This window comes from Saccharomyces kudriavzevii (genome assembly GCF_947243775.1).
Source record: "Saccharomyces kudriavzevii IFO 1802 strain IFO1802 genome assembly, chromosome: 12".
NCBI lineage: Eukaryota > Fungi > Ascomycota > Saccharomycetes > Saccharomycetales > Saccharomycetaceae > Saccharomyces > Saccharomyces kudriavzevii.
Genome location: NC_079283.1, coordinates 107,099 through 131,472, shown reverse-complemented (window position 1 = coordinate 131,472; position 24,374 = coordinate 107,099). Strand labels below are relative to the sequence as shown.

The following is a 24,374-nucleotide window of genomic DNA, read 5'->3' as shown; positions in this document are numbered from 1 at the left end:
AAAGAGTCTATTAGGTAATATCAGCCACCTCAAAAATGCCTTCTTTTGTAATGGGCAAACTCTTGGGGAGGGATTTAATGTTGTTGGCAATGTTCATTGAATGTTGATTGTTCTTCGGAGTTGAAACGGATAATTAGAAGAGTGAAAAAAAAAATCTAAAGAAATATACACAGAGAAACAAGTTGAAATTATTGGAATAGCTACTTGACTCTATGTTGAATTAAATCAATTATACTGGCAGAAAAACAAATAAGTTCCAAGTTCTTAACTAGCAGTAAAAGGAATGAGCCATAAAAAGCAGGCATTTGACGAAAGTCTGGAAACCCTTAGAATCCTACTGAACTCCAGGTTACGAAAGCCGGTTGAGCCGCTTACGAGTACCGAATCAAAAACCTACTACAATACTCTAGTCTTCAATCAGAATTCAAATGAAATAAACGGTGAATACGAAGAGCTACTGGCTAATTACGTTGTCCTTTGTGAGGGAAAATACTTGCGCGAAGTTTTGATCCCAGATTCCCGATTTTGGAATATATTATGCGATAATTGCCAAAAGTTAAGGCCAGGAATATTGGTATCATGTCTCATCAGGATTTTTAATATAGCCCTCAACTGCCCAGATAGCAAAAAAGATGCAGTAATTATGGGTGTCTGCCGCATCTCCACCGCAAGCCCTCATATTATAGGGAGACTTTTGCTAATTTTGTCACAGAGACCTATTCAAGGGCCATTATTTATGGAAACTATACTCTGCATAAACCTACTTTTGAAATGCTTGCTCATCTTATGTGAAATATCAATCCCGCATGCCGTGGAATTCGTTCCTGCAATTCTACTTTTACTGTTCCAGTATAATTTTCCAGCCTCTATATCCGAACTGCTTTATATAGAGGACTTACAATCTTTGATCCTAGAGGAATTTGTACCATTGAAGCAAAGACTGATAAATTTTCTTTCGTCGATTAATATTGAAGATTATTCCTGTCCGCTTAAAGAGGATCTTCTTACGGCCATCAAAGATCATTCCGTATTTCAAAAGGGGCTGGAAATGGAAATGGGTGAACTTCCCAGTATAAATTTATTGAATGCGTATGACACATTCACATTCTTAAACAGTCCTAATATATCATTCAAGAGACTTTACAGCGAACAACTGCTCTTTGGAGAAAATGATTTTCCTCTTTACGAAACAATATTTAAGCTGTCAGATCAATTTAAAAGGCTGTTCAACCTAAGTGGCAACAAAGAAGATTCATATTCAGATCCAGGTCACGACTCAAAACTACAAATTGCCACCGCTGTTCTTAATCGACAAACATGTTTTTATAAGGCACTCGAGTTGTTTTTGAGATTTTGGATAGAATCACTGGCAAAGTCCGAAAATGATATGGTTTCACTACTAAATTTAGCCATAATTACTCTAAAACATATTTATTTGTCATCAGGCGACTTGAAATTAGCAATACAGACCAAATCACTCCTCAAGACTCAGCTAGAAGCACTTGACTCCATGAACTATAAATTCGCAAGAACATTGCAACTAGACTCGATTAAAAAAGACCAGTACCGTACTTGGTCATCTAATATTTCCAGTTTTGATACAATGCTATCGGGTCAGGTTCACGACTACGTTCGTCATCAAAGACTTCTTCAACTGCAAAAGGGAACATGGGTTTATGCAGAAAATCCATTGAATTCTGAGGCTGGGACCCCAAAAGTCTACTTTCTCATAGTGTCGGATAACCATGCAAGCCTACTGGCCAGAGAATTTGAAACTCAAACAGATGATCTACCTTATATATTTGATAATAAAATCTTGACAAGTCCAGGTTGCGAGGCCTTGGCTAACAGTAGAACAAAAGTTGTCATTTTGAAACATATAATCTCCTTCAAAAGCACAGAACTAACCACACCGAGCCGTCGAAGTGGTAGTAACGTTTACATCAAATTAGATGAAAGCAATGTGTACACAGAAGTTGAATTGAGAGACCGTACCGACAAGACAGTTTTAAAATTTTATTTAGACACAGAAGAGGGAAAGTACATATGGTTAGACGGACTAAAACTGATATCTCCATCTCCAAATGAGGATATATCTAGGGATACGAGAGAACAAATAGACACACTATTTGATTTAAGAAAAAACGTTCAAATGATAAACTTGAACGTTCGTCAAGATATTATAGCGCCTCCCCCAAAGTCGAACGATGAGAGCGAAGATGAAGAATTATACGACCTAGAAATGTTGAAGAAAGTAACCCAAGATTTTTATTTCGACTAAGATGTAAATTGTTTCGTCGCTCATTTTTTTTTTTTTATTCTTTAGGAAAGTTACTATGGTTTTCTTTTTACATCAAAAATACTTCGTATAATTATTCTACAGCTGGCAACCCTAATGAGATTTTCGATCAACGTCATGCTTACTTCATGCTCTCATTCTAGCATGTCGTTTACATTCCATCAATACATGTAGAAAATGAACGGAAAAAGAGGAATAGTTAAATTCCCCGTTTATCAGATGAAGTAATGATATTTAAATACAAAATATTAATAGTATAATGACAGTGATAATTATGTTGATGTTTGATGATAATGACGACGGCAAATATTACCTACGTTTGTGGAAACTCTTCTTCTTATCTGGATTTGCACTCTTCTGTTTTTTGAAAGCTCTTTCTTGGTCTGCGGAACGATCAGTTTTAGTTTTCCTATAAGAACGTGTACCATTGTCATCAGCAATAGTTTCTTCACGCTTTCTCTTTTTACTGTTGGTGACTTTCTTGTTTCTTGATAATGCTCCTAATACTTTAGAATTCTTCTTATCTGATTCGTTTTGAAACCATGTCCTTCTTGGTCTTGCCTGAATTTCCTTTTTATGCTTTAACATATTTTCGCCCTTTCTTAATTGCATTTCCGCTCTCAAGATTTCCTTTTCCTCCTTTTCTTCAACAAGAATCTCTTCAATAGTATCTCCCATCGATTCAACAAGCTTATTTGTTTTTTCGACTTGTACCCAGTCCACGTTTCTACCAAGAGCTTTACCCTGAGTAAGAGATTTATTTTCTTCTACACTCTTGATGGCAGCACGAACAATACTTCTATCTTGAGATGATTCGCCTACAAATGTGACAGAACGACCTTCCCTACCAGCTCTAGCGGTACGACCCACTCTATGCAGATAAACTTCATGGCTCTTGGGCATATCGTAATTAATAACGACCTCGATCTTGGGGATATCAAGACCTCTGGAGGCCAAATCTGTACAGATGAGTACAGGAACCTCCAAGTTTTTGAATTTACTAACGGAATCTAAACGCTGTTCTTGTGTCAAAGAACCATGCAATTCTCCCACACTCATACCTAGAAGACCCATGATAATTCTTAGCCTATGAGCAGATTCTTTTCTTGCCACAAAAACCACAATCCTCTTTTGAGCCATTGGATCCAGTTTTCTGATCAAGTTAAATATTAACGCAGGCTTTAAGTGATCTCTTTTACGGATACGAACGAACTCTTGTGTCAACTTAGTAGCAGCCTTCTTTGGAGGATCGATCATGATCCTTACGGGTCTTTTCAAGGAAAGGCTGACTAGACTTTTAATCTTGGAGTTCATTGTGGCGGAAAACAATAGATTTTGTCTACTGCTTGGCAGTAGACCCATAATTTCGTTCAGTTCATCCTGGAAACCTTCTTCCAGCATTCTATCGGCTTCATCCATGACCAGGATTTCCACTGAGTCGACGTTGAAACTTGCTGAGTTCCTGATATGGTCAATGAATCTACCAGGAGTAGCGATGACGATATCAGGACGAGATTTCAACATTTGTTCCTGCTGCCTCAAGTTCAAACCACCAACAGCCAGGCCAAAAGTAATGCTAGGGACAAAACGAGCAATTTGTTTGCCAACATCAGCGACTTGAAGGGCTAATTCACGAGTGGGTAACAGGACGATGACCCTGGTCGAGGCGATCTTGGCCGGTTTGTACAATAAACGTTCTATGATGGGGATCATAAACGCGGCAGTCTTACCAGAACCGGTGACCGCACCGGCAATGATATCCTTACCTAATAAAGCAATGGGGATGGTAGCGCTTTGAATGGGGGAGGGCGTGACGTAACCCAAATTGGCAAGACCCTTGAGAACAGGACGAGAGAGGGATAAACTATTGAAATTGTCGTACATTTGCTTTTTAGCTTCATTTCCCTCAGTTTCAGGCGCATAAAAATCAGCCTTTGCCTCTTCCGAATCATCCTCTTCCGCTACTTCGTCATCTTTGCCAGTCTTTTCCAAAGTGAGTTCTTCCTGTTCTTCCTCCTCCTGTTCCTCTTCTTCCGAATCGTCTTCATCTTCATTCTTGGCTGGAGCTCCCATACCAAACCCATCCATTGCCAATTCATCATCGTCGCTATCTTCTTCCTCTTCGTCTTCCTCTTTACTATCGATATGAGCCATTTTTACCAGCCCACCTTTTCTTCTAATAATCTTGTCTAAGTCCACGTCCTTCCTCACTAGAGCTTCTGGATCATCCTCATTGGGCCCGCCTAAGAAGTTCCAGCCTTGGAAGTTCGAAGTAGTATCTTCCGCGTCTAAATCGAACTTGAACCCTGCATCCAGATCCTCATGAACGTCTTCTGCAAGCTCGTCCAGACTGACGCTCTTCTTTTTGTTCTTTCTGCCCTTGACCTTCTTAGCAACCTTCTTGACCTCGACCTTTTCGTCATCAGAGGAATCTAGAACCGGGACATCGTCTTCACTGTCGCTAATTGTCGGAACAAAGTCCAGACCAGCGTACTTCTTGATTACTGCCACCATAATATACCTATAAAACACGTTTGCAGACACACAGCGCCAATCCTCACCCAAAAACAAACACTGAGGCCCCATACTACTAGGGCATACTATGGCTTGCAGTTTTTCATCAATCTCATCTCATCGCATTCTTTGAAGAAAATTTTTTTCCAAAACGTCACCCGGATGACGGTCGTTACCCTACCGACATGCCATCCCAAGAAAAAATAAAATGACAAATCAAGCTGATCGGAATATAGTTTGCCTCCAAAGCACAACGATACAAGAACGATCGTGCATACAAACACAACTATACAACCACACATCTAATAATACTCAAAATGGCCGAGACTGATAAGAAACAGGAACAAGAAAACCGCGCGGACGGCGAAGACAAGCCTAAGCCATGTTGCGTCTGCAAACCGGAGAAGGAGGAGCGCGACACATGCATCTTGTTCAATGGACAAGACTCTGAGAAGTGTAAAGAGTTTATCGAGAAGTACAAGGGATGCATGAAGGGCTACGGCTTCGAAGTTCCAAGTGCGAACTAGCCGTACGGAGCACCCCTGGTGACTGGCCCCTTACCTGTATATACGCAAATGGCCATTCACAAATAGTACATATATATATATGAATACACACATGTATATATACACTTATATATCTTGTAATTAAACGCAAAGCACAACACTGGCGATATCGTGCTGTAGGCCCCTTAAAAGTGCACCCTAAGCACGTGACCAACCCTAAAGACTTTCTTAAAAAAACCCTATATTAGGTCTAGCATGTTTTTATTTCTTTTTTTTGGAAAAAACCGAAAAAAAAAAAGACTGGGATTGGGTATGCTTATTGAGAAAGAATAGAAATTGCTAACAGGAAGAAGTACTCGTTGAACTTCTATCACTCGCACTACTATCTCATTCGAGTCTCTGTTGCATCGTCGTTAAATTCAACTTCTTCCTTTAGCCGCGTACTTGCCCCTACTATCTGTTTGCTTCCTATCATTCTTCACAGCAGAACCAGTGGCACTTCTCCTTTCATTGTGCCTTTACCCAAGTTTTCGTTTGTCTGAGTTCGCGTTTGTACGTTTTTGACACAATCAATAACTGGCCAGCATGGGCTTTATATCGTCAATATTGTGCTGTTCTTCCCAGACGACACAATCTACCTCCAATTCTGCTTATCGCCAACAACAGTCGAGTTCTCTCAATAAAAACAGAAGCGTTAAACACTCCAACACGAAAAGTCGAGCACGTGGTGCGCAACAGACAAATTCTCCACCTTCCAAGACGAATTCGGCTGCTACTTTCAGCTCCACTGAAAGATCCACCGGTAAATCTGGAATAAGTACGAACGATAATGAGAAAAAGAAACCTACGTCGCCGACTGCAGCCACCACTGCCACCGCCACAAATAATACGGCGAAAGTAGACAAAAAAGTCAGCAAAGACGATCTATATGAGGAAAAATACGAGATTGACGAGGATGAAGAACTAGATGATGAAGATAACCATCGCGGCCGTGGCACTGTACGGGAAAAGGGAGCCGTTATGAAGGAAGTTCCCAAGCATCAACAACAACAACAACAACAACAACAGCAGCAGCAGCAGCAGCAAGGAACTATCGTGCGAGTATCGTCTGACCACCTTATTCAAGATATGAACTTGAGTAGGGTAAGCAGTAGCCCTCAAGCCAGTGAGACCTCCAACGATGCCGATGGAGATGCTGATGATGAAGATGACGACGAAGAAGAAGAATATATAGACCTGACGCTTTTGCAACCGGACCAATATCACGCCCCAGGTTACACCACCCTGCTCCCCCCTCAAGGTGAAAGTACAAAGGGCAAGAAATGCTTAATACTGGATCTCGATGAAACTTTAGTGCACTCCTCTTTCAAATATTTGCGATCTGCAGATTTCGTCTTACCCGTGGAAATAGATGACCAAGTCCATAACGTCTACGTTATCAAAAGACCGGGCGTGGAAGAATTCTTGGAGAGAGTCGGGAAACTGTTCGAAGTCGTGGTCTTTACAGCCAGTGTCTCTCGGTACGGTGACCCGCTGCTCGACATACTAGACACGAATAAAGTCATTCACCACCGGTTGTTCAGAGAGGCTTGCTATAACTATGAAGGCAATTATATAAAGAACTTATCTCAAATCGGAAGACCGCTATCAGATATCATCATTCTCGATAACTCTCCAGCGTCTTACATCTTTCACCCTCAACACGCAATACCAATTTCGTCCTGGTTCTCAGATACTCATGATAACGAATTATTAGATATTATTCCTCTCTTAGAAGACCTTTCTGTGAAAACATCACTAGATGTGGGCAAAATTTTGGATGTAACAATATAGGGAGCAGTTCCGCGTAAATTTATTATTGGCTCCACCAAAAGAAAGAAAGATAAAGATGTAGAAAGAGAGGAGAAAAGAACCGAAAAGCAATACTTTTTTTTTTTTTTTTTTTTTGCCCAACACTATACCTTCATATCCCCTCCACACTCTTTCCCTTCTTCTACCATTACGACACAATGTATTCATATTTAAATTCATAATCTAATAAAATAACAAGTTTAATTACAGGGCGATGACGTGAACATTTTATTAAATGTTTCAATTGGAGATTAAAAATGCAAATACTGTACATATGTGTTTGTATAGAAAATACAAATAGAAAAACTTCGCGGTGCCCAATTACTGCTCTTCTTGAACGTCACGCTTGTCGTCTTTTCTTCTTTTCCTTTCTCTTCCTGAGTCCTCATACTTGTGCACAGTGCCCACGATTTGCTTCTTTCTTTCGGAAACGAACGGCATGTCCTTTCTTGTACGCCTTTCGTTGGTCTCTCTTCTCTTTATAGAGCTCAACTCAATGTTCTTGATCTCTTGAGCCTTTTTGATAACTTCTGGTACGTGTCTATGTCTACTGATTCTTTTGATTTCCGGCATATGTCTAAATCTTTCCTTCAATTTTTCGTCGTATTCCAACTTATTCTTTTCACGAGTAGTCTTAACATTCGACCTCTCCCAAGCTTTACTTCTCCATAATCTAACATTCCCATCGTCAGACCCACTGATGATGTATTTAGCATCCATGGAGTACTTAACCTGGAAAACATGCTGCATTCTTTTCGTATGATAAATTTCTCTCGAATGCCCATGATTCGTCTTGTACATTCTGATACTCTTGTCGTATGACCCAGTAACAATCTCATCACCGGTAGGAGAAAAATCGACATCCATTACTGCACTGACATGATCTTTGAACACTGTCAACGAACGAGACAAATTCCTCATATCATAATAGTAGGCGTTATGATCTTCATTAGCAGTCACAAAATTGAAGGCTTCCATTGGATTCCAGCAAATAGCATTTGTTCTCATTGTTTGAACGATCTTTTGTGTAGGGGAGTTTGTTCTTAAGTCATAAAGCACAATGGAGTTATCACTACCAGTACTGGCCAGGATATCGGTTTCGTTCTGATTGAACCTGACACTTGTGATGTTGTCTGCCCCCCATGACAGATTCGAAATTGGCTTCAATCTATTAACGTCCCAAAGATGGATCTTGGCACCACCTGTGGCAAACGTAGAATTTTCTCTGTGTGAATCGATACCTTGGAATGCGGATTCCCCATCAAAAGTACGAACTAAGCCCTCTTCGTTCGTAACGGAGTCGTTATCGCTAGACCTTTTATTGGAATAATCATCAACATTTATCGACCATAGTTTAACCGTCTTGTCATCACTGCAAGACAACATGAAATTTTGGTTTTTCCAGTCTGATTTTTTGTCGTGAAAATGAGGCTGCGTAACACAAAGACCAGTAATGAGACCGTAATGTGCCTTGAAGGAAACAAACTCTTCCCTAGTGGACATGTTCCAGTATTTAATCACACCATCTGCGGAACCAGTGGCCAGTTTGTTCAAACTGCCATAATTTTTAGCAATAGCGTAAATACCATCTCTATGTCCATGCCCTAATTGGCCTATGAAAGGTTTAGCAAACATTCTTTCCAATTTGGTAGCATTCAAAGCCTTGGTATATTCACGTGCTCTTTCGAAAGGATGCAATTCAGGGTTCAGATTCCTGGGCATTTGCGATTCTTGCGTGCTCTTGACGGGGACATAGTCATCGGCGCTTCTCTTAATAGTCTTGATCTTCATTTCAACGTTATACCTTAGTTACTTGCCTAGACCGCCGCAATGTATGCAGCTGAATTACTATTCTAATATTCAATCTCATCGATTATCTTTTTCAAAACCAAAATTTTTCAAAAAAAAAAAAAAAAAATCAAATCTTAAATAATGTATATCGTTCCACACGATAATATCACAATTTGTGACACTGTAGCTGTCTAAAAAATAAAAAAATAAAAACTAAAAAATTACTAGCCCTCTCTATCTATGTTTTCCCAAGTATAATTTATAATATGTAATATGCTTGCTCTTCAAGCCTTTTCATTAACCATCTCCAATTCCGTTTCTACCTCCGTGTCGGAACAATCACTTTCAAAAGCACTTGATGGCTTCTTGGAGTAGTAGTTATTCAAATTCTGTAAAATTGGTTTACCGATTCTTTCGATAACATCATGCGCCCATAAAACATCAATGTGGGCATATTCGTCAATGTACCAAATCTTGTAGTTGACATCCGACTCCACATTAACGAAATGATTAATCAATCTTTCTCCATCCACTAATCTGTCTTGCTTTGGAACAAATAAATAGATGTTTGGAACTTTCGATGCATCTGAAAACCATTTCACGTTATCTGGGAACATCTTATGAGAACCGAATTTGAAACTTACCTTGTTCGGGTCGGGCGACAACCACCATTGCATCAATTTTACTGAAACATGAACAGGTGAAAACAAGAAGTGGCGATCTCTTAATGCGGTATCCCAAAGGGTATCGTTCCAGTCAAACAAGTAGTTGAAGATCGTGTAGCAGACGAACGAAAACAAACTTTCGCCAACGCATAGGTTTCTCACAATCATCATAATATCGAAAAAACTTGTTTCACCAAAGAACCAAGGATTATCAATTTCCTTCGTCATAAGTTTAACAAACAATTTTTCGTCCAGCAGGGGACCAGGATACACTGCGGGAGCCAGGGCAATATAGTTCGCGATCTTAGAAGTGAAGAATGACTCCTTCGATCCTGAACCAGGGGGGAAAAACTTATCTTCATTGACCAATCCCATAAACCCCTGTGTGGTGCCCTGAGAGTGCGAGATCAAGGTCAATTTCTCAAATTGGGTCTTGGCTAAAACGGTGTCGATCAGCAGAGTTAAATCATACTTGACCATTTCGCGAAGGTCCCAGTCCCACTTGGAAGCTAGCGTCGGTAGTTTCGTATCGTTCCATTCAGGCCTGAACCCGCATCTGTTATTCCCTAACCAAATGTCATAACCGGACTGGTACAGAAAATATGCCAGAGATTTTCTACCATTGGATGCGAACGAACCACTACTTTGCAAAAGACCATGCAGCATCAAAATGGGAGGCCTCTCCTTCTTTTCCGAATCCGCTGTCGTGTATTTTGGTATCAAGTGCCACAAATCTATAACAAATCCGTCCTCGGTCTCTAATCTAAATTCCTCTATCTGTATGTTGAACTGATTGAAATAATAATTTAGATCAGGAACCAACGCCAAGTCCTCCGATAAGATCAGATTTTGTAGCGGATGGTCGGAGTGAACGGGGATTTTTTCAAAAATCGGTTCATGGTTCGCAATTTCGTTATTGCTGTTCCTAAACTTTCCCTGCTTCGCAGAATCATCGACCTTTTCCTGCTCTATGAACCGGAAGATGAGCTTTGTTAAGAATTTATGAAACAGATTCCTGCGCAGGGACAAGGGCCCTTCCTCGTGGTTCTTTTTGCGAGTCACCGTTCTTGTATGATCGTAGACGATGCCATTTTTCTTGTCGTGTTCCAGATCCAGGAATGGCGTCGAATAAGCATTGGTTTTCGTGAGAACATGGTCGTGATGCATGTTTCTTTTGCTGTCGTCACTGACATCGATTTGAGTCGATGAGCTCCTAGTGTCTCTGTGTTCGTTGATGAAATGACGTGCCAGCGCCAGAACAAGCACAACTGCCATAAAGCAGCATACTATGAATGTAGCTAACAAGTTTCTAGCCCTTTTAAAAACTGTGGAAACACCCATCGTGTAATTTTTGCCGTAAATATATCAAGGTTTTCTGATATATTTATCTGTGGCAACCACATCCAAAAATATATATTTTGTGTACAGACAATGGATATTATATTTATATATTTAAGATTAGCGGAATAGCCACAAGATCATTTTATCGCTGCATTTTTCATCATTTTATCGTTCCTTCCCGTTTCTTTTCTCGTATACAAAAAATAAGCTTTTGTACACCGTTGCCTGCGCTACGTCCGAAAAGGGAAGATCTTTTTCCCGATCGGACCGCCCCAGAACTTCTCGAAGAAAGGGTCCTAGGGCAGCCGGAAAGACCTTGAAAACTTGAAATAGGTCTTGGATCAGAAAAGGAGGGCTTGATGAGGAGCCTAATATCACGATTGACGGGTATTACCCTGTCTCAGTTTCTTTTTTTCCTAAAAATTGTGGAGAGAGAGAGAGAATTTCCAGAAACCACACTATTAGCCCACTTTAGAACCTATATAGGTTAGGATGCAGCTGAACTGATAGGAGAAAGAAAAGAAAGAGAAAAAGAGGAAAAAAGTGGTGCCTGCACATATTTTGAATACCTACTGTAAATAGTATAACACTGCTTAACTAATCTTTTCTAGTTATTCGGTCTCTGATAAGGAACATAAAAGGAAGGAACATCGGAAAAGGGCGGAAAGAAAGCTCTTCTGCTGCTTACAAGAACGAAAAGAAGCAAACAGGCAAACGAACTACACTCTAGGGGCCACTTTAGAGTAACGCAATATCGCGCATACAAACGGAAATGGACATGGACATGGATATGGAACTTGCTTCCATAGTCTCTTCTTTAAGCGCCCTATCCAATGGGAACAACAATGGCCGCGGTCAGACAGCGGCCGTTGTGGGCGGCGCTTCTGCCGGCTCACAGCAGATTGGAGGCTTTAGAAGGTCGAGTTTTACGACGTCGAACGACGTCGATTCGGATATTCTGCTGCTACACGGCTCTAGCGAATCCTCTCCGATCTACAAGAAAACGGCCCTGTCTGTTGGTACGGCTCCGCCATTCTCGACAAACTCCAGGAAGTTTTTTGGCGGCAGTGGCAACTACTACCAGTACAGATCAAATGACACTGCCTCCCTGTCATCTGCATCCTACAACAACTATCACACCCATAATGCCGCGGGTAACCTGGGAAAAAATAACAAAGTCAATCATCTCTTGGGCCAATATTCCGCTTCCATTGCAGGTCCCGTCTACTACAATGGTAACGACAGCAGCAATGCAGGCGGCGAAGGATTTTTCGAAAAGTTCGGGAAATCTTTAATTGACGGTACAAGAGAACTGGAATCTCAAGACAGACCTGAAATTATTGCTAATCAGTCTCAGTTCATAACAAAAACTGTATCCAATGCTAGCTTGGACACTCAAAGCACCTTCGAGCAACCTGCGCAATCTGACACAAATGCCAACAGACTGAACAGGAACGCTACAAACAGTGGTTCACTCTACCATTCTAGCTCAAATTCCGGCTCTTCCGCGTCTTTGGAATCTGAAAATGCTCACTATCCCCAAAGAAACATTTGGAACGTGGCCAATACACCGGTGTTCCGGCCCAGTAACAACCCTGCTACTGTCGGTGCTCCAAACGTTTCAGCGCCCAGTCAATCAGATGCTCTTGCAAATAACTTTCCTCCTTACATGAATGGATTTCCGCCAAACCAATTTCATCAGGGTTCTCACTACCAAAATTTCCCCAATTATCTGATCGGCTCTCCTTCAAACTTCATTTCTCAAATGATTTCAGTGCAGATGCCCACAAATGAAGATGCTGAAGACTCTGATGACAAGAAGAAGAAAAAGAAAGCAAACAGACCTTCTTCTACATCTTCACCTTCGTCTCCACCGAACAATGCTTCGTTCTCATTTCCCTACCCTAATCCGATGATGTTTATGCCACCAGCGCCACCATCTGCTCCTCAACAACAGGAACATCACCAGCAACAGGAAAATCCTTATATCTACTATCCCTCTCCTACTCCTGCTTCTGCTAAAGGTTCCAACAAGGAAGAAAAGAATTTCAAGAAAAGAAACAACAAGAACCATCCTGCAAATAACGCCAACAACACAAGCAAACAGGCTAACCCTTATTTGGAAACATTCTCAAACACTAAGAACTCCTCGAAAAAAAACACATCTTCTAAATCCAGTGAGCCAGCGTCCAATAATCACAAATCTCAATCACATTCTCACTCTCAGACCCCACCGCAGCAGCAACAGCAACAAACGTATCACCGCTCGCCATTACTAGAGCAACTAAGAAATAGCAGTTCTGACAAGAACTCTAGCTTAAATATGTCATTAAAGGATATCTTTGGCCACTCTTTGGAGTTTTGCAAAGACCAACATGGTTCACGTTTCATTCAACGTGAGTTGGCCACTTCACCAGCATCTGAAAAGGAAGTAATATTCAATGAGATTCGCGATGATGCCATTGAACTATCAAATGATGTATTTGGTAACTATGTTATACAAAAATTTTTTGAATTTGGTAGCAAAATTCAGAAAGATGCTTTGGTGGAACAGTTTAAGGGTCACATGAAAGAATTGTCTTTACAGATGTACGCATGCCGCGTCATTCAAAAAGCTTTGGAATACATTGACTCTAAACAAAGAATTAAACTGGTCCTTGAATTATCCGATACCGTTTTGCAGATGATTAAAGATCAAAACGGTAATCACGTCATCCAAAAGGCCATTGAGACAATTCCCTTGGAGAAATTACCCTTTGTCTTAAGTTCTTTAACCGGCCACATTTACCACCTATCCACCCACTCCTACGGTTGTAGAGTAATCCAAAGATTATTGGAGTTTGGTTCGAGTGAAGATCAGCGCAACATCTTAAATGAATTGAAGGATTTTATCCCTTATCTGATTCAAGATCAATACGGTAACTATGTTATTCAATACATTTTACAACAAGATCAATTCACCAATAAAGAAATGGTCGATGTGAAACAGGAAATCATAGAGACTGTGGCCAGTAATGTTGTCGAATATTCTAAACATAAGTTTGCCTCTAACGTGGTAGAAAAATCTATTCTTTATGGCTCGAAAGATCAAAAGGATCTAATCATGTCTAAGATTCTACCAAGAGATAAGAATCATGCTTTGAATCTGGAAGATGATTCTCCAATGATTCTAATGATCAAGGATCAGTTTGCCAATTATGTCATACAAAAGTTGGTTAACGTTTCTGAAGGTGAGGGTAAAAAATTGATCGTTATTGCTATTAGAGCCTATTTGGATAAGTTAAACAAATCAAACTCCTTGGGAAATAGACATCTAGCTAGTGTTGAAAAACTTGCAGCATTGGTCGAAAATGCGGAAGTGTAATCACTGTTATCCCCGTCATCCCTACTTTTTTCCTGTTTTTGTTACTCTCTTTTGTTTCCTTTATTTTCCATTTTTTCTCTTCCTTTAACTTTATTTGACATCTACTCTTGTCCATAACATTTATGTTCCCCTATATTCATGATTTGCCTTTTTCTCTCAATTACTTCTTGTACCTTCTTTTTTTTGGAAAGTCTTCATGCTCCTGCTTACGCTCTTCTTATTTTTACAGCAAATCAAAGATTCAAACTCAGTCATAAATTCGGAGTCTTTGACATGAAGCGCTGTTGTCACCATTATTATCCTTTCGGGTGAAATGGACTGGGAAAGTATTAAAAAAAAAAAGAATAATATTTAAAATATTATATTTACTGTACATACATAATAAATCAACCCTATTTTTAGTCGTTTTTATCAGTAATAATCATATTCTTCATCCAATTAAGGCGTATCCAAATGTCCACGCCATGACGAACCCGGTTATCTCTCTGAAAAAGGATTCGAAAAAAATGTCTTGGAGTGGACTTTGATAGAACTTTCCTGGTTGCAGTTGGCAAATCCAAACGATGTAAATGACGTTGATCACGTTGTACAGGACTAGAAACCAAAGAAACCCACTGACTGATTCAATCTGCAAAAACCCTGCAACAAGCCCTAGAACTAGTGCGCAACTATCTTGGACGAACAGTAAACGCTTCTTATTATCGATCACATTCGCAGTTGCGTTTATCTGACTGAAAACCTCTTCATTTGAACTCATGTCTCTTACACGTAGCTGTCACTCTCTTTTCTTCCTCGAATGGTACCTAGAGGCCATCCTATTGGGGATAGAAAAGATGGGCTTTAGTTTTACTTACATCTTAATTATCCCATGAAAAGATTACCCGAAATCCGGGAACTAGCATAAAGGACCAAAGGAATCGTATGTTTCACCGTATATAAAAGATATACATGCAGTGCATTAAATGCAGTCCTATAAACTTGACGTATGAGAGTAGAAATTATTGTTTCAAATACCCCCCTTTCTCACAAAGACTGTAAAAAATAGACGCTTTGTCAGATAGTAATTTTGAGGGTGAGTCGAATTCTTTCACAGTGCCCTCATCAAGAACAATAATTTTATCGCTGTCTAACACAGTATCGATACGATGTGCAATTGTTAAGATCGTACGATCTTTGAATTCTCTTCTGATTGTATCTTGAATGATCTTGTCCGTTTCCATATCTACTGAAGCTGTAGCCTCATCAAGAACCAATATCTTGGAGCGGTTCAGGAGCGCCCTCGCTAAGCATAGTAATTGTCTTTGACCTACTGACAAGTTAGTACCATTCTCATTAATCTTAACATTTAGAACATCTGAAACGTTGCCATTCTCTTCAGCAGCACCATCAGCACCTCTTATTTCGTTATCAAGCATTTTCTCCAAGTGAGGACCTAAATGCGCCAGGTCAACGGCCTTCTTTAGCTCGCCTTCTGAGTAACGGTTGAAAGGATCCAAATTGGTCCTTACGGTACCTTCAAATGCCTGTGCATCCTGAGGAATAATAGCTAAATGGCTTCTCAAATCAAACAAGCCCAAATCGGATATGTTAATATCGTCAATGACAATTGAACCTTCAGTAGGTTCTAGAATTCTAAATAAAGCTAAGCTCAATGTAGATTTTCCTGCACCCGTTCGTCCAACAATACCAATTTTTTCACACGGCTTAATCCTCACATTGATGTCCTTAAGCACTGGGTCCAAATTTTCTCTGTATTTCGTGGAGTAGTTTTTAAATTCGATACTACCCTTTGATGGCCAGCTTTCATCTGGTCTATTTTCAGGATTAATGGATCGAGCTTCAGATGGTAATTCACAATACTCAACAATTCTTTCCACTGAAACAATATTAGTTTCGATCATCACAGTTGTTCTTACAATCCAAGTTAACGAACCTGTGACCTCTAATGAGTAGCTCATCAACAGACCAACCATACCCGAACTTAGTTGCTTTTTGGTATTCATTGTTGTTAATGCCAGCATTGCAGTAGCCAAAACAATCGTGGCACCAATGGTTTGTAATCTGACGGAGAGCCATCTGTTCGTAGATCTAAAATTGAAGACAAAATCGATATTATATTGGATTTTCTCGTAATTGAGATAGATGAATCTTTCAAAATGGTCGTACGCGTCAATGATAGAATAACCGTTCAAACTTTCACTCATTAATGACATAATAGGTGAGTAAGATATACTGATCAACCTTTTCAATTCCCTGGATAGCACAATGTAAAATGTTTGATAGTAAATGTAGATTACCAACAAGAACATATTGAACACAAAAAACCACGGCATATTGTACCCAACTAATATAACGGTAACCAAATAGGTAAGTATTGATTTGAAAAAGAATGAGAAAATGTATTGCAGACTGCTATCAACGGCATCCATGTCAGATGAAAATCTGTTTATGATCCTCCCAACTGGGGTGGTCTCAAAAAAGACCATAGGGCTTCTGATGACGGATTTTGCCATGTTTTCGTGCAGCTTCTTAGAGCCCCTGATAGAACAATAGAGTAACATCACGATGCTTCTCAGATTATTGAATGCGGCCGATCCAACCCCAATTAAGGAATAAACACCTACAAACATCCAAACTCTTTCATTTGAACCATTTTTTTCATTGGATTCCGACCAATACTTTAGCCAGAAATTCTCTGCCAAGTCGAAAACTCTTGTTAATATCATAAACAAAAAAAACAAAACAACGCCCAAAACACCACATGCTTTAATATATGCAAGATAGACTTTGGACTTGACTCTACCAACCTCGGTCTTCTCAGCTTCTTGTGCTGTCTTCTTTGCAGAATCAAATTGTACTCCTACGAAGGGCCTAGGTCTCAATGTAGCTAAGGAAGCTCTTCTAGAGTTGGCTTTAATAAGTTCTAATTCACCTTCAGTAGCAATCTCGTCTTCGGTTTCGGATTCAACGACTTTAAGCTGTAAGGGCTCATCCATGTCACTTTCGGATCGGTGTTCAGTTTGAATGTCACTTTTACTTCCGTTATCAATGGGAGAGTCAAATTCTTCTAACAGCTTCTTCAACTTTGAATTGGTATTCTCACGGTTCATCACACCCTCATAATTCCCTTGCTCGATGATTTCGCCATTCTCGAGGGCGTATATCATCTGTGAATGTTTTAGAATTGGTACGGTATTAGTGGCTAAAATGATAGTTTTATTTTTTAATAAAGCAGCCTTCCCTATCAAGACATATTCAACAATATTTTTACTAACCTCTGCATCAACAGCAGATAGGACATCATCCAGCAAATAGATATCGGCTCTCGAATACACAGCTCTGGCCAACGAAAGACGAGCCTTCTGTCCGCCTGATAGAGAAATGCCCTTCTCACCCACCAAAGTTTCATCACCATCTGGTAAGATTTTCAAGTCAGGTAGCAATTGACATGCCTTGATCGTAAGGTCATAGTAAGCCTTATCAAACTTGTGACCAAATAGAATATTTTCCCTTACTGAGGAATTCATAATCCAGGATTCTTGTGAGCAGTACGCTAAAGAAGATGCTCTAATAATTAGTTTGGGTGGTATCGACCCCTTAGAACCACTCATGCAAGGGAGCTGGCCAAGAATTCCCTTCAAAAACGTTGATTTACCAGCACCTACACGACCGACAACACAAACTAAATCACCTCTTTTTGCCTCAAAATGATCAATATTCTTCAATGCAATTTGGGAAGACCCAATAATAGATTCTTCATCTGCATTTGAATTACCCTCAAATTGGCCAGATGCCAACGCCTCCTTTGATTTCCATAGAAAAGTTATATTATTCATCTCTATTACAGGCAGCGTTCTTTCACTCATTGAAGGATCAATACGTTCAATAAACGAATCGTCAATTTCGTCACTAAGTAGAAATGACTTCAGTCTTTCCATGGAAACGCTTGTCTCTATAATCGTGTTTATCATCGACGGAACGGAGTAGATGGCACTGTTCAAAATATTGAATAAAGATAATGAAGGGAAAACAATAGCAGGAGATAATGGCGTGTCACTAAATAAAGAAAATAACCCAAAGGTGGAGCAAGTTACCATTAAGGGCACACAATTCCAGGCAAAATATATCAGGTTACTCACAATACCAATTTTCCTAAAATTCTGCAATTCCATGTCATTACGAACATGGTTTAATCTCTCCATCATAGGTTCCTCCCAAGCGTACAACTTAATAGATTTTATAGCATTTAAAATTTCTGTTATTGTCTTAATCCTCAAGTCCTTGTACTTCATCTGAGTCTTTGATAGTTTTTTTACCTTTCTTGATAAGTAAGCGTTGATGGGCATCATAATAGCCATAGTAATCAAACCACCGATAACAGCCTTTCCTAACAACCAATAAAGGGACATTAAAACAACAATAATTTGAATAGGGGCACCAATAATGGTTTGGGCATTTTCAAAAAACCTCTGAATTCTTAATACGTCCACGGACATCAGATTTAAAACGTCACCGGCTGACCTATTATTACGCTCAGCTAGTGTCAATCTTAAAGATTTTTGGTATACTAGAGAAGCTAAGGAACCTCTTATCCCCAAACCAGCCTCAAAAATCCCAATATAAAATTGATTCGTAAGGAACACAGAAACCACACTGACGACGAAAAGAGTAAGAGCAATAAATACACCGTTCAAAGAGGGGTACTTAGAGGGCGCCTCTGGGTTAAAGCCATCTATGAATATCCGCAAGAATTGAGGCTGTACCACAGAAAGTAGGTCAGATGTGGTTTCGTACAGCATAGCTATGGCAATAGTCTTACCAAATGACTTCCAAATAGCCCTCCAAAGAGAGTTCCTATTCAGCCATTTCTCCAATTCCCAATTACCTTTGAACTCCTTGCCTATTGACTTAATATTCAAATTCACCGGCGGTAGAGGCAACTGGTTGGGATTTTTGATTTTCTTATCACGGTAAGTTTCCACAATCAACTTATTCATCCAGATAAACGTGATATAAGATAATATATGGACGGGTGGATACCAACCATTCTCCTTGTAATATTCAGTTAGTTCTTTAATTGGTTCGAAAAAACAGAGATCATAAATGAAAATTGACATGGAACTGAAGAGAAGGAGGAGTTCCAAAACCATAGCTGCTTGTCCATTAATTAAGGTGAGGCTTCGATCACTAGAGCCATGGTAATATCTTTGCAATACTAGGAAAATTTGCAGGAAAATTTGCAACATATAATAGAAAAGCTGGCTGCCCATAGAATATGTACTTTTAAAGTACACTAAATATTGAGTAGGGAGAGAAATACCTAAATTGAAAAGAAGATTTAAGTATAAAGCCCTCTTCAATATAGGTGGATATATCCCATCGCCTAGTTGAGACACTAAGGCTATTTGACAAAGTATAAGAGTGGATTGGAAGCCAACGTTGATCAAATGCGTTATATGTTGGCTACTGATTTTACTTGGAAGTATGGGAAATTTCTTAAGCCTGAGTGGAACATTTTCATTCATGTAAAGTTTCCACAATTGATAGGCCCCTACCAGTATGAAGAACACGGCTTGCCATGCTGACAGCACGGATAAGAAACACGGATTTAATGCATTAGTGGTACTGTCCGGATATGGTCGATACCCATAGGGGCACCCATCCAGCACTTTTAGAGAAGACATCGCGTAAGCTTGATCCCTTTCAAACAGAATTATTTCTCTGGGTTAGAACTGTGCTTTTCGTATATTACAAAAGACCTCAACAAAGCTATAAAATGATGATAATCTCTGCAAATAAACACGTCTTTAGGCTTGGGCTTCACTAACTTTAAGTTAGAGAACTTGAACATCTCCCTCTATCCACCGGTGCAATTTTTTAAAGGGAACAAGAATTACCGCGATGTCGTTAGGGCAGAAATTTTGGAACATATGAAGAGGCTTATGTAAATCTGAATGAATATATATATATATATATATATAACTGTGCGCAGACATTACCACCAAAAACTGTGAAAAACAGTTTGAAGAAACAGCTTGAGGTTGATGATGACCTTGTTCTGTTTTAAGAATCAATAAATAATAATAAAAATATTGAAAAGCAATATGGATAGACCGCTGGTAGAAGGAAATGACAGTGATGTACCGTCATCTGAGAATATTTGGAGTTTTCTTCTTTGTCTTGCCCAGTTGAAATTTTGCAAACTTGTCCTTCTTAGCGGGTGATTTTTGTTCACCAGTCTCGTTTTCGCTGGATTTTTCTTGTGATTTATTTGTCGAGTTGGTATTCGCAACAACTTTCTTTTTAGGTTTTGGTTCGATGATCAATGATAATTGGTATTGTTTTTCGATATGAGGGATATCTTCCAGTGCACTACAAATACCTTCAATCGCTGTCTGATCTTTAACAAAATCGTAGTGGATTTTCTTGAAATATATGATCTCTTGTAAAATATCAACAAGTCTAATCCTTTTGTTGAAGTTTACATATTTCTTCTCGTCCTGGGTACCCTTCGAACCGTGTTCCAATACAAGATAGTCAGGATTACCAGAATCTGTAAAAGTTAAGTCAGATAGGTAAACGCCAAAAAACGGTACACATGGTACATTGTGTAAAGATTTCAGTTCTTTCCTATAATTTATGAAATTTTTCTTGGGATCCATCAACTTGTTTAAAGAGTGCATCAGGTCTCTCGTTTGGGGCATAACTACCAGCCAAGTTTTCTCTAAACGGTAAATTGGTGATGAATATAATGCTGAAATAATCGCAGTCATAGAAGAAAAGTTGTTGAATCTTCTACAATATTCGGCAATAAAAATAAAATGAGACAACAATTTGGCGCGTTTGGTTATGTCAGCTTCTTTTACAACGGAGTAGGATATAAAGTTTGTTAACTTATTGGAAAAACTGACAAAACCACTTAATCCTGACGAAATATCATCGGGTTTCGCATATTTCTTCTTCAAAATCTTTTGTAAACAGTCAAAAATAGTTATTTCACAATAAATATCGTGCTCTAATATGGTTAATTGAGTAGCAAATGCAATTGGATCGGCAGCGAGAAGGGATTCCGTAGTAGAGTAGAGAGGGACCGAGAGATTACTTTGCCAGGTATGCAGATCTGATGTTTTGGACGGATCATTTGCCTGCCTATTGCCATGTTTAAATTTTTGATCGATTTCATCCAGCAATTCCATAGACCCAGGTATGTTTTCCTTTACCGTTAGTTGCGCAAATTCGTCCAAATTCAGAGTTGCAAGATTGGGCTCGTAATAACTTGGGAACCAATATTGCCTGAGAAAAGTTGCCATAATTTCGACAACTTTATATTTCACCGGTATCAATTTTTTGGTCACCCATTCATTGTATTCTTCAAAACATAAATCCTCTGGCGGATCCAAGTTATATCGGGAGATCAAGTGACTTAAAAACTCCGTTGTTGTGAAAATGCTTCTAAAAGTGACTAAAAGGGTGATGTTGAACCAAGAATCTCTCTTTTCACTATTTGTTAAGTAAGAAATCAATGCCTTTTTAGAACCACCTTTGATCCTATTATTGGGGCCCCAAATTAGTTCACTATCGTACTCATTTTGCAAGTACCGCGGTAGTAAGGTTTGACTCTTGCACCATTCATCGTCGCCCCTAGTAGTCGTATCCGTATAAACAGTGTTAGAATCATTTTTTTCGGTGGCATCACTTTCATCGTAGGACCCATATCCGCCTTCTTCACCCTGCAATAGCAGCTCTGTAATATCATTTTTCATCATTCTAGCAGCATAGTTTAACAAGTTCTCCCTCTCTAAAATTAACTGTTTTATTGATTCAATGACCAGTTTAAGCACATTGAAATAGTCATCGCAAGAGCTTTTGAAAACATGGAAGAGATTGAAAAACTTCAAGTCGTTGGTATCCTCATCTTGGTTGATCAGATTATTGAAAAGAAGAACACTATCTCGATCTTGTTCATATTCGTCTTCTTCCTCTTGGCTTTCAGCATTTTGATCTCCCTTCTGCTTGTTATTTTTTCTGGCAGTTTGTGGGGTCAAGGATGCTGGTTTCGTTGGCTCATAATACCCGGTGGGAAAATCGTTCTGCATCGAGGAGAAAACAAACGGATCTTCTAAAGTCAAATGTTGGGCGACAATTATAAATTTTGCTACCACATCATGGAAGTATTGCTTCATGTCAAAATAGTCGGATAAAATGTATGAAATTGATGATAAAGAATGGTTTAAAAACTCCCTGTCCTCATCACCAATTGTGACATTTTCATCGAAAGCTTTTTCCCTATCACATAATTCTCTCAAGTTTAAGAAAATAGTTAAATCTAAATTTTCTAAAATATCAATAATAGGAATTGTTTCACTGACTTCTTCGTAGGTTTTAAAATTCATTTCAAAGTTCAGCATCTTTGAAATGTTTGCAGTGTTCCTGAGGCATTCGTTGGCACTTTGAATCATCTGTTTCAATTTCGCATCAAATTGTCTCTTCCTAGCTTTCACAAAATTCAGAGTATCTTCATTTAGTGGGTATGGTTTTTTCCTCCTAGACCATATAGTATCGGATTCACTTGAACTCCTTGACGTATTGGAGAGAACGGTGCTCCTTCTCCTCCTTCGAGAAGTAGCGGATGGTGTATGATATGACGATGCTGAAGGAGATGAACTGTCGTGTTTAGAAACTGGGATCTCGTTAATATTATCCGCCATAATTCCTGAAGCGCCTGCTACAGCTTTGATCATCTCCCTGGGTAAATCGTGGGACATCCGATGGTTGAAGTTTTTCTGTAAAAATGGGTTATTCCATGAGACTGTACTGAATGAATCTTTGAAAAACCGAGGAGCCAATTGCGGCAGTATAGTAAATTCATTAGGTTGTGAGAGGAAATGTAGTAAACGTAGAAGAAAATGAAATTTTTGGAAAGTGCTTAAGATTGATTTTAGAAACGGGTCCTTTCTTTTTGGATCCTTCTGATCGACAATTTTTTTCCTCTCTTCAAAGGAGTTGGAGTTAAACCAGATATTTGATTTCATTGAGAACTTAGATAATGTGTAAATTAGTTTTTTTATAACTTTCCTAAAATTATCATCAATTAAATGAAGATTCCTGAAAAGCATATAAACATAGGTTATTTGGACAGATAATAGATCCAAAGAAGTGGAAAAACCTTTTCTATCGTTGCTTACCAAATCAAATTCTGTTAGATTAACATAGTGACAGACCAAACGAGTAAGGTCGTACCAATACGTGACGTCACAGTCATTAAGATAAAACAAATCAGGAAGAGCGTTAATAGGCATCTTCTTACCAGTGATCTTAGATGACATTGCAGGAGAAGGTGGGCCGCGAGCTACGGGATCCGGACCCTGTGGTAAATATGGTAAAGCGGTACAATATACATCTAAATCTGGATTGTAGTATAGTATCTCACAGCCGTGGTCCTGGGCATGAGCGCGAGTGGGTGACCAGACCAGTGGCTCTTTAAAATCAATATTACGACAACACTCCAAAAAATCTTGTCGTGATAAAATTACTAGCTGGCTTGATAATTTCAAGTTCACATTAAGGCCGGCTTGAAATTTCTCCATATAACTATCAGTCGGAGGCTGCTGCTTATGTGAATCATGTAAAATAGACCGTGTAAATGATGGGGAGAACCAACCTCTGTCCAGCTTCAACGGGCTGCTATCGTTAGCGCAGTGCCTTATGAGAACCCCATCCCACCAGCCATTAGAACCTTTATTGAGTACGTAGACCATGTCACCTATTCTCAAAGAAAGTTTATCCCGCGATTCAGTGAAATGCTCATATATGCATTCTACCACATCTATGGGTTGTAGGCATGGAACCTCACGGCGTTCCTCAGTCTTTATTGCACGTATCATACCGGCATCGGGTATGGACTTGCTCATGAGAATGTTAGAATGGCAGCTTGTATGTGGACCTTCTCGTCTACTCTGATCTTTTATCTTTCCATCGCTATTTCAGTTAAAAGAGCTCGCAGTAAGTACTGTTTTAAGAGAAGACCCTTAAAATTTCGTGAA

General features: G+C 39.4%; 10 protein-coding genes across 10 annotated transcripts; 4 read left to right on the top strand and 6 right to left on the bottom strand.

The window, feature by feature from the left end:
- Positions 1-283: 283 nt before the first annotated feature.
- On the top strand, positions 284-2,281 carry LMO1 (Lmo1p; the record flags this gene model as incomplete). Its single annotated transcript, XM_056229619.1, has 1 exon — positions 284-2,281. One exon carries the CDS (start codon positions 284-286, stop codon positions 2,279-2,281), a length of 1,998 nt encoding a protein of 665 aa, XP_056083619.1.
- A 327-nt stretch (positions 2,282-2,608) lies between these two features.
- DRS1 (putative ATP-dependent RNA helicase) lies at positions 2,609-4,813 on the bottom strand (the record flags this gene model as incomplete). Its single annotated transcript, XM_056229618.1, has 1 exon — positions 2,609-4,813. One exon carries the CDS (start codon positions 4,811-4,813, stop codon positions 2,609-2,611), a length of 2,205 nt encoding a protein of 734 aa, XP_056083618.1.
- Positions 4,814-5,130: 317 nt separating this feature from the next.
- On the top strand, positions 5,131-5,340 carry COX17 (copper metallochaperone COX17; the record flags this gene model as incomplete). Its single annotated transcript, XM_056229617.1, has 1 exon — positions 5,131-5,340. The coding sequence occupies one exon, from the start codon at positions 5,131-5,133 to the stop codon at positions 5,338-5,340; it is 210 nt and encodes a 69-aa protein (XP_056083617.1).
- A 564-nt stretch (positions 5,341-5,904) lies between these two features.
- On the top strand, positions 5,905-7,152 carry PSR1 (phosphatase; the record flags this gene model as incomplete). Its single annotated transcript, XM_056229616.1, has 1 exon — positions 5,905-7,152. One exon carries the CDS (start codon positions 5,905-5,907, stop codon positions 7,150-7,152), a length of 1,248 nt encoding a protein of 415 aa, XP_056083616.1.
- Positions 7,153-7,491: 339 nt separating this feature from the next.
- Positions 7,492-8,961, bottom strand: SOF1 (rRNA-processing protein SOF1; the record flags this gene model as incomplete). Its single annotated transcript, XM_056229614.1, has 1 exon — positions 7,492-8,961. The coding sequence occupies one exon, from the start codon at positions 8,959-8,961 to the stop codon at positions 7,492-7,494; it is 1,470 nt and encodes a 489-aa protein (XP_056083615.1).
- A 284-nt stretch (positions 8,962-9,245) lies between these two features.
- On the bottom strand, positions 9,246-10,967 carry YEH1 (sterol esterase; the record flags this gene model as incomplete). Its single annotated transcript, XM_056229613.1, has 1 exon — positions 9,246-10,967. The coding sequence occupies one exon, from the start codon at positions 10,965-10,967 to the stop codon at positions 9,246-9,248; it is 1,722 nt and encodes a 573-aa protein (XP_056083614.1).
- A 772-nt stretch (positions 10,968-11,739) lies between these two features.
- PUF3 (mRNA-binding protein PUF3) lies at positions 11,740-14,331 on the top strand (the record flags this gene model as incomplete). Its single annotated transcript, XM_056229612.1, has 1 exon — positions 11,740-14,331. One exon carries the CDS (start codon positions 11,740-11,742, stop codon positions 14,329-14,331), a length of 2,592 nt encoding a protein of 863 aa, XP_056083613.1.
- Positions 14,332-14,761: 430 nt separating this feature from the next.
- EMC6 (Emc6p) lies at positions 14,762-15,088 on the bottom strand (the record flags this gene model as incomplete). Its single annotated transcript, XM_056229611.1, has 1 exon — positions 14,762-15,088. One exon carries the CDS (start codon positions 15,086-15,088, stop codon positions 14,762-14,764), a length of 327 nt encoding a protein of 108 aa, XP_056083612.1.
- A 241-nt stretch (positions 15,089-15,329) lies between these two features.
- Positions 15,330-20,015, bottom strand: BPT1 (ATP-binding cassette bilirubin transporter BPT1; the record flags this gene model as incomplete). The annotated part of the gene is made up of 1 exon (XM_056229610.1): positions 15,330-20,015. The coding sequence occupies one exon, from the start codon at positions 20,013-20,015 to the stop codon at positions 15,330-15,332; it is 4,686 nt and encodes a 1,561-aa protein (XP_056083611.1).
- Positions 20,016-20,477: 462 nt separating this feature from the next.
- Positions 20,478-24,242, bottom strand: SKDI12G0410 (uncharacterized protein; the record flags this gene model as incomplete). The annotated part of the gene is made up of 1 exon (XM_056229609.1): positions 20,478-24,242. The coding sequence occupies one exon, from the start codon at positions 24,240-24,242 to the stop codon at positions 20,478-20,480; it is 3,765 nt and encodes a 1,254-aa protein (XP_056083610.1).
- Between the last annotated feature and the right edge of the window lie 132 nt (positions 24,243-24,374).